Genomic DNA, 10118 nt, shown 5'->3' on the forward strand with positions numbered 1-10118 from the left:
GCACGGAAAAGTTTGCCCACCCCTGATCTACAACATAACCCCACCACTGCCACTTTCCTCGCCCCTGCCACTCTCAGACACTTTCACCCTCACACTTTTTAGAGGGACTAGCATCACTGCAGTGTCCTTGGCTCACTTTTCCACTGGCCCCACCATTAGCAGTCTTTCCTGTGGCATAGTCCTGTGCAAACACAGTGACGCTGCATTCATACCTCCCCCACAATCAAACACACTCCTATATCTTTATGTTCACTGCTCTCTCTCCAACACCGGAGACTAAATGTGGATTATTATGACTGCTTCATCAAATATTTCTGTCTGCAGCCGTGACCCTGAGCTCTCTGTGATATCATAGAATTTACAGTGCAGAAGGATAGCCATTCGGCCCATCGAGTCTGCACCGGCTCTTGGAAAGAGCACCCTACCCAAGGTCAACACCTCCACCTTATCCCCATAACCCAGTAACCCCACCCAACACTAAGGGCAATTTTGGACACTAAGGGTAATTTATCATGGCCAATCCACCTAACCTGCACATCTTTGGACTGTGGGAGGAAAACGGAGCACCCGGAGGAAACCCACGCACACACGGGGAGGATGTGCAGACTCCACACAGACAGTGACCCAAGCCGGAATCGAACCTGGGACCCTGGAGCTGTGAAGCAATTGTGCTATCCACAAGGCTACCGTGATCTACCCCATCTACTCAGATAATGTTGCTATTTGCATTGTTCACTGTTCAAATGAAGCTCAACTCAAAATTGCAAGAAAAATGTCTCATCTTTCACCTGCATCTCTCAGGTGTGAACACAGACTTCAATAACTTCAGCTAAAGCCTTCTTTTCAAATATACTTAATTCTACAAGTGACCCGCATATTTTCCATCCCTCCAATGTCTTACCTTTCTATTGATGATAATAATCTTTATTAATGTCACAAGTAGGCTTACAATAACACTGCAATGAAGTTACTATGAAAATCCCATAGTTGCCACATTCCGGCACCTACTCGGGTACACAGAGGGAGAATTCAGAACGTCCAATTCACCTAACCTGCACAACTTTTGGGACTCGAGGGAGGAAACTGGTGCACCCAGAGGAAACCCACGCATAGGGAGAGCGTGCAGACTCTGCACGGACAGTGACCCAAGCCGGGAATCGAACCTGGGTCCCTGGGCTGTGAAGCAACAGTGCTAACCATTGTGCCACCGTGCCACCTTTCGCCCTTTCCTAGGATATTTTTAAATCCTTTATTTTTTTATGTCTTAATGTTTCTGTCCATTATGTTTAAGGCATATCATTCCGACTCATGCATTCTTCTGGGTTTACCAGTGGCTTTTATTACACAGATTTGAACCAGATATGTTTTTACTACAATCGACAGTGGTTTCATGGCCATTAGACTTTTAATTCCAGATTTTTTTTATTCAATTAAAATTTCACAATCTGCTGTGATGGGATTTGAACCTCAGTCCCCATATCATTACCGTGTTTCTGGATTACTAGTCCAGTGACAATACTATTACACCATCGCTTATGAAGACAACTGTCAGCCTGATATTCCATTTTAGAACATGGCTCCACGCCTATACAGTAAGTCCCACTGATCTCGCCATAGACTCTGACTGACCATCTGCATATTTGTAGCATTTCCTGCTTCTGAATTAAGAGCAATTTTTGATGTAGGGGCTTGCTGCTACGAACTGCACTTCAGTCCCAGTGCAGGTCTCTGACACAAAGATCAACGTTCATACGAACAGATGAATTAGGAGTACGCCATTTGGTCCCTTGAGCCTGCTTCCCAATTCAATAAGATCGCGACTGGCCGAGGGCAGCACGGTGGCCTAGTGGTTAGCACAACCGCCTCACGGCGCTGAGGTCCCAGGTTCGATCCCGGCTCTGGGTCACTGTCCGTGTGGAGTTTGCACATTCTCCCCGTGTCTGCGTGGGTTTCGCCCCCACAACCCAAAAATGTGCAGAGTAGGTGGATTGGCCACGCTAAATTGCCCCTTAATTGGAAAAAATAATTGGCTAATCTAAATTTATAAAAAAAAAGATCGCGACTGGCCTGACTGTAGCCTCAATTCCACATTCCCTCCAACCCTCCCCCCACCCCCGTCCCCCCCATAACCTTTGACTCCCTTGTTACCTCTGCCGTAAACATATTTAATGGTCCTGTTTCAGCCTACTGCTCTCCGGGTAACAGAGTTCCACACAGTCACGACCCTCCGCGAAAGGTGACTCAATCTCCATCCTAAATGAGAGAACCCCTTATTTTTAAACTGTGTTCCCTAATTCCGGTCTCTCCCACAAGAAACATCCACCCTGTGAAATCCGCTCAGGATCTGATATGTTTCAATAACATCACCTCTCAACCTTCTAAGCTCCAAGGGAGGAACTGGTCAAGTGAACATTCTCTCAACTGCTTCTAATGTAATGATGTGCTTTCTTAAATAAGGAGATCAAAACTGTACACAGTACTCTCATCCTGTTTCCGCCAATGTCCTCAGCAATTCAACTGCAAGTCCCAGAACTGAAAGGGCAGATTGCTAGTCCGCCGCACTACACAGACTCCCTGCTGGTCCGCCGCACCACACAGACTCCCCGCTGGTCCGCCGCACTACACAGACTCCCCGCTGGTCCGCCGCACTACACAGACTCCCCGCTGGTCCGCCGCACTACACAGACTCCCCGCTGGTCCGCCGCACTACACAGACTCCCCGCTGGTCCGCCGCACTACACAGACTCCCCGCTGGTCCGCCGCACTACACAGACTCCCCGCTGGTCCGCCGCACTACACAGACTCCCCGCTGGTCCGCCGCACTACACAGACTCCCTGCTGGTCCGCCGCACTACACAGACTCCCTGCTGGTCCGCCGCACTACACAGACTCCCCGCTGGTCCAGTCAGTTATTTTGCACTATTAATACAGCTCAATGCTACACTTTAAATAATTGGCTTTCTGTGGTGACATTTGAAACTGGATACAGCAAGGGCTGTTGGGAGACTAATCCTGATACGAGTCACCATACAAACTTCTGAAGTATGATAGTCTCGGGCTTTGAAGATCACTCTGAACCCAAGATTGAAATCTAATTTTGATAACTGGCATCCTTTTGTGGAACAAAAATTCAGCCACTTAATTTCTCCTTGTTTTGAAATCCCATACAAGGAGGCTACCCATGCAGCACATCATAAAATCACAAGAGAGAAGTTAGAGAGAGGCAATGGATAATGGAAAGGGGGAAAGCAAGGAATGCAAGGATGCTATAGATAAGGTACCGACGTGCAAAGCAGAATGGTGCAACTTGGAAGAAATGCGTCCTTCATACCACTAACATTTGACCTTGTCACAGCAATACTAGTAGTTTCCCAGGATGAAAGGGAGAGAAAATTAAAACCCACATTAAACACAAGGGGGATAGTTTCTGCAATGAGATCAAACAGGTAATTGGGCACAATTTGCAATTGAAATTATGCTGCTATTTGTGAAAAGTTAATTGTATAATCACAATGGTGCAATCTTTCAGCACCAGCCCAATTTGTTAAATATTACAGAACATAATGTCTTACTTTTTGTCTCTTGCATTATAGAATATTCTTTGGTGTATTTAAGAATGGTAACCTGGTGCTGTTTGATTGATACAACTGAAAATGTGGTCAGCATCAAAAAGGCATTTTTAATAAATGTCTCTCATAAGAACATAAGAACTAGGAGCAGGAGTAGGCCATCTGGCCCCTCGAGCCTGCTCCACCATTCAATGAGATCATGGCTGATCTTTTGTGGACTCAGCTCCACTTTCCTGCCCGAACACCATAAACCTTAATCCCTTTATTCTTCAAAAAACTATCTTTACCTTAAAAACATTTAATGAAGGAGCCTCAACTGCTTCACTGGGCAAGGAATTCCATAGATTCACAACCCTTTGGGTGAAGAAGTTCCTCCTAAACGCAGTCCTAAATCTACTTCCCCTTATTTTGAGGCTATGTCCCCTAGTTCTGCTTTCACCTGCCAGTGGAAACATCCTGCCCGCATCTATCCCATCTATTCCCTTCATAATTTTAAATGTTTCTTCGTCTCATCCTCTGTCCACGAATAATCGGAGTTTAAATACTTGGATACGACTTAAAAATATACTCAAGTATTTAGGAATGTAATTGTTGCACCCCAAATTAAACACTTCTCAATATGTGAAAATTAGCAATTTAACAGGCCATGACTGGGTGCATGTGCCTGAAAGCCACCAGGTTTATTTTGCAGTTCTGCAGGCAAGGCCTGTTCTGAGCAAGGCCAACCTCTGGTGAAATGCTTTTTCCTATTCTTTCACGTGGGGATCGCTGACAAGTCCAGAATTTGTCGCCCATCTCCAACTGCCCCCTGAGAAGGTGGTCGTCACAATGAATTGCAGACTCTAGTTGCAAGTGAGAGCAGCAGTTACTGTCTGGGAAAGAGTTAGGGCATTATTCCTATTTAAGAACCGGTTATGGAGGAACAGGAAAAGTGAGTCTGTGCTCCCTTATTTTGCGAATATACCCACGTGAAGGAAAGACTGGCTCCAGATTCCTCATTTACTCATTGAATTATAACTGTGGTGAACTGTAATCCATGTGGTGTAGGTACAGTGCGGTTGGCGAGGGGGTTCCAGGATGTTGACCCAGCAACGGTGATATATTTCCAAGTCAGGATGGTGGACAGCTTGACGGGGAACATCCAGGTGGTGGTGTACCCAGGTCTCTGCTGCCCTTGTCCTTATAGATGGTAGAAACTGTGGGTTTGGAAGATGTAATCAAAAATTTTGTCGATATACACACTGCTTCTACTGTGTGTCGGTGGTGGAGGGAGTGAATGTTTAAGGCGGTGGATGGAATGCCAATCATGTTGCTTGTCCCTGGATGGTGTTGAGCTTCTTGACTGTTGTTGGAGCTGCACTCATCCAGGCAAGTGGAGCGTATCCACCACACATCTGACCTGTGCCTCGTAGATGGTGAACATGCTTTGGCGAATCAGGAGGCGAGTTACTTGCCACAGAATTTGCCACAAACAGCACGGTAGCACAAGTGGATAGCATGGTGGCTTCACAGTGCCAGGGTCCCAGGTTCGGTTCCCCGCTGGGTCACTGTCGGTGCGGAGTCTGCACGTTCTCCCTGTGTGTGTGTGTGTTCTCCCCGTGTCTGCGTGGGTTTCCTCTGGTTTCCTCCCACAGATATGCAGATTAGGTGGATTGACCATGATAAATTGCTCTTAGTGTCCAAAAAGGTTAGATGGGGTTATTGGGTTACAGGGATAGAGTGGAAGTGAGGGCTTAAGTGGGTTGGTGCACTCGATGGGCCGAATGGCCTCCTTCCGTACTATATGGTTTATGTTTAATTTCCTGCCTCTGATTGGCTCTTGTAGCCGCAGCATTTATGTAACTGGTCCAGTTCAGTTTGTGGTGAATGGTAACCCCCAGGATGTTGATTCTGGGGAATTCAGTGTTGGACAACATGGGGTGATGGTTAGATTCTCTCCTGTTGAAGATGGTCATTGCCTGGCACCTGTGCGGTGTGAATTTTTCATCAGCATTAAAGATCATGGAAATTCGATTTACGTTTGATATAACGGGTAAAATTGCCAGATCTGCTGCTTACTGATTTCACCCAGATTGTATTGAGGACACGAGTACAAACTCTGCCATCATTAGTGAATGATGTGGAGATGCCGGCGTTGGACTGGGGTGAGCACAGTAAGAAGTATTATAACACCAGGTTAAAGTCCAACAGGTTTGTTTCAAATCACTAGCTTTCGGAGCATTGCTCCTTCCTCAGGACCTCTTCATTCACCTGAGGAAGGAGCAGTGCTCCGAAAGCTAGTGATTTGAAACAAACCTGTTGGACTTTAACCTGGTGTTGTATCATTACTGAAGGCAGCTCCTGAAATAAGAATGGGAATCGAGTTAGCTCTGGGACAGTGTGCCAAGTGCTGACCTCATACTGCACTACCTCTGGTACGGCTGCATTCTCAGCAAAAAGCATCAGTGACAATGGCACCTGGTCCTTACCCACAGAGCATTAGAGAGGTAACCCATTCAACTGGTCCTGGTGGATTGAGGATTAATCCTTTAAGTGATTACAACTACAACAGTCCCTGTGGGCTTTAGGTGCTGTACTTCCAAGGATGCTCAATAGATAGAGGGTATACATTATGGAGCCTCCAACAATTAGTAACCAGTTAACCCGAGTGAAATATGTCAGATGATAAGAATGGGGGCACACGAAGCATGGTCGCCCACTCTGCTGCGTATCGTGCATTGGTTTCAACAACAATTAGTTAATCCCATTTTCTAAAATGATTTGTAAAAATCTTATCAAAAAGGGTGCATCCCTTTTCAGCTTACTCCAGCTATTCAAGTGGCAAGACTGTATGTTCCAGACTGAGGAACAGGTTGAGAGAAACAAAGACTCTGAACAGAACCCCAAAACTGAGCCGTCAACGAACGGAATCAATTCAGACCCGACTAAATGAAAATGTCTCAACAGTTGTAAAAATGCTTCATGAAATAATTCTGGGCAGTTTCAAATTGGTTCCAAATTAGGGTGGCACTGCTGTCTCACAGCACCAGGGACCCGGGTCTGTTTCCAAACTTGGTTGACTGTCCCGCTTCCCATGTCTGGGTGGGTTTCCTCCAGTGAACATCAGCCTTAGTTTTGAGCTTATGTTTTGCAGTTGGACAAATCTGCAATTTCTGAGCTGAAGCTGATAGAAATTAGGAGAAATTAGGGGGTGATCAAATCGAGATATTTAAAATAAAGGGCGGGATTCTCCTGTACCCGGCGGAGTGGGGGTCCCAGCGGGACGGAGTGGCGTGAACCACTCCAGCGTCGGTCCGCACCTTCAGGGGCTAGGCCGACGCCGGAGTGGTTTGCGCCCCGCCGGCCAGCGTGGAAAGCCTTTGGCGCCACGCCAGCCTGGGCCGAAGGGACTCTGACGGCCGACCGGCGAGTCCGCGGCTGCTGATGTCATCCCCGCGCATGCACAAGGGTCACCTACGCGTCGGCCATTGCATAGTAAAAGAGTGCCCCGACAGCACAGGCCTGCCCCCAGGAGCCTGTCCGCGCCGCTAAGGTCCTGCCGGTAAGGGACCTAGTCTGATTCACGCCGGCGGGTCCGGCAAAAAACCAGCGGGACTTCCGCCCATCGCGGGCCGGAACTTCGGGCAGCCCCGGGGCCCATTGAGTCGCGCCGGTCCCCGCCATCCTACGGGGCGGACGGCGCGACTCACGCCTTGCTGACTTTTGGAGAGCCGGAGAATTCGGCGGCTGGCAGGCGCGGGATTCACGCCAACCCCCGGTGATTCTCCGACCCGGAGGGGGGGGTCGGAGAATCCTGCCCAAAGGGATTTAAATCAGGCTGATGTCCTCTTGTGGTCATATCCTGCAGGTGGAGCTGGAGGATACAGAAGTGAAATCTGGATACCCTTTTGATACAACAGCAGTCTGAAGTTTAATACATGCATGGGAGACAGTACGGTGAAAGGTGACTACATTGGTCCCTGGGAAAAGAGGCTGAGTAAATAGGGCTTATATTATCTCTGCAGTTTTGGGGAATGAGAGGCGACTTCATGAAAACCTATAACATGAATGTGCTTCATAGGGTGAACACAGAGTTGTTTCTGCTGATTGATTGGTTGGGGGGGGGGGGGGGGGGGGGGCGAAAGAGGACCAGTTGCCTCAACTGAGATTGGAATTCTCTACCTGAGAGTGGATGCTTCATCATTGAATATATTTAAGGCTGTAGGATATATAGATATTTAGTCTCTCAGGGAATTAAGGATATGGAGTGGGTGGGGAAAAAGGGAGGTGAAGCTCAAGATTAGCCATGATCGTATTGAAGGGCACAGCAAGCTCGACAACCATGCAGGCTACTCCTGCTACTTTTCCTTGTGCATCTCAAAAGGTTGTGGATGCAGAGCTAAAAGGGTTTCAAGAAATATGGAGCAAAGGTGAATGAATCGATGGAGTTTCGGTATGGATCAGTCATGACCTAACTGTATGGTGGAAACAGGCCTACTGCCGGATATCCATTTGTGCAGGTCTCCACCCATTTTACCACAGAAGTGTCTTTAAGATTAAAATTAACTCAGAAGGTTTAAAAACCTAACTTCTGTCAAAAGCTGGATGGACAGGGTGTATATGAGATAAAAACACCCTGGGCTGTAGAATTATAGAATTCCTACAATGGAGGCCATTTGACCCAGCAAGTCTCCACCTACTCCCTGAAAGAGCACCCTACCTACTCCTACCCCACCAAAACTGCACAACTTTGGACTGTGCTAATCACCCATTACTTTTGGACTCAAGTCTTCGAGTGGAGACTTGAACCCACCACGCTCTGAGTTAAAGAGGTGAGAATGCGACTGGGGCGACATTGAGGAGTGATGTGGAGGCTTAACACTGGCTGGTTTCTCCACACAGGGCACTCTGGAAATCACAGCATCCCTCAGCATCCACAAGAGGGTCAAACTGGTACCTTGCAGATGGTACAATAGCACACCAGGCAGTGTGTCTGCCTACTCAGCATTTACTGGAATAATTATTGTACTCCTAACTAACAAATCTAGAAAGACATTATTGATTCAATCGTTGTCAATCCCCCGTGGCCACAGTTCCTGCCCGTCACTGGAGAACACGTGCTCCTCCTGTGCCCTTTAACTCGCCTCCATCAAGGGCACGGGGAGGCGCGCGGCCCGTCAATCAACCCGGTGACGGCGCCCCGCCGGTCAGCCAATCGGTGCGCTGTTTCGGCGCCTCCACCAATCAGCATCCAGCACTTGCCGTTTCGGGCGCCTCTCAGTCAATCAGCACCCACGACGGACAGGCGTTCAAACCAATCAGTGTCCAGAACCTTCAAGAGGGACTTTTCCCTTGCGCCGCCTCTGCCAATCAGAGAGTGGCCACCGTCGCCCCCCCCCCCCCCCCCAATTGCACCGCCACGGAATCCAATTCTTCCGCTTCAAAGTAGCGGGTCGGTGGTGAACCCCAAACCCAGGACCTCTGCTCGCCAACCGTTACCCCAGCGACCGATTCAAAAAATCCCAGTGGTTCCCGCTCTGCCCCTCCGCTTTCTCCCACTTATTACCTGGCTCGGGCAGAGAGCGCGGCCAAGCCCGGATGGTACGTGGCTGTGGAGAAGATCCTGCAGCAGTTAAACATCGCCATGACCGGGAGAGTGAGGAGCAGCAGCGACAGAAAGCTGAGCAGCAGTTATTTATCACCTCGGGAAACGCGAAGAGCGCACAGTGGCGACAAGATCATGCCCCACGGTGTCCGCACTGCACCACAGCGACACCTACAGACTGGCGGCCTCAGGTCATTGAATGATTGCTTCAGTGCAATATAAGAGGACATTAATAAACCTAGGGCTGAGTTTGGGATTAATATTTAATTATTATTCAGGCTTGAAGTGTGGCTCATTTACCTATGCTAGAAGACATATTCACACACAACGCCCTGCCCTTTGCAGACAAACATAGAACATACAGTGCAGAAGGAGGCCATTTGGCCCATCGAGTCTGCACCGACCCACTTAATCCCTCACTTCCACCCTATCCCCATAACCCAATAACCCCTCCTAACTACTAAGGGCAATTTATCATGGCCAATCCTCCTAATCTTCACATCTTTGGCCTGTGGGAGGAAACCGGAGCACCCGGAGGAAACCCACGCAGGCACGGGGAGAACATGAAGACGCTGGGTCATCGAACCTGGGACCCTGATGCTGTGAAGCCACAGTGCTATCCAGTTGTGCTGACAGAAGGAGCATCTTCACACATTATACCTTTTTGAATTAACAAAAGCTCTGGACAGCCATTCCCTGGTTCATTCCTGATAAGGTTATCAGACCAGACTCCAATTTATGTTAGGATACCAGACGAGACACTCCTGCAATTTGTAAAACTGAGGAAAGGATAGTTTACACTAGGAATTCCACTGATAAATAGGGATCTTTTCGGTCAGACTTTATTTTTAACACAGTATTAACCACATTAACATCACAGTAATAGCTCTACAATACAGTTAAGCAGTTGTTAAAACTAAAGGAAAAACGTTAATTTATGCCCTGCACCGTCACAATAAATATTC

At 48.1% G+C, this 10118-nt stretch overlaps 1 protein-coding gene across 1 annotated transcript in view; it reads right to left on the reverse strand.

The window, feature by feature from the left end:
* LOC119971516 (aspartate aminotransferase, mitochondrial-like) overlaps window positions 1-9292 on the reverse strand; it is a 42877-nt gene extending 33585 nt beyond the window's left edge. Inside the window, exon 1 of the mRNA XM_038807137.1 lies at window positions 9115-9292. Coding sequence (XP_038663065.1) covers window positions 9115-9194 — 80 coding nt within the window. The 5' untranslated portion in view covers window positions 9195-9292. The remainder of the gene's footprint in view (window positions 1-9114) is intronic.
* Between the last annotated feature and the right edge of the window lie 826 nt (window positions 9293-10118).

The sequence above is a fragment of the Scyliorhinus canicula genome, chromosome 9 (assembly GCF_902713615.1).
Source record: "Scyliorhinus canicula chromosome 9, sScyCan1.1, whole genome shotgun sequence".
In the NCBI taxonomy this organism is placed as follows: domain Eukaryota; kingdom Metazoa; phylum Chordata; class Chondrichthyes; order Carcharhiniformes; family Scyliorhinidae; genus Scyliorhinus; species Scyliorhinus canicula.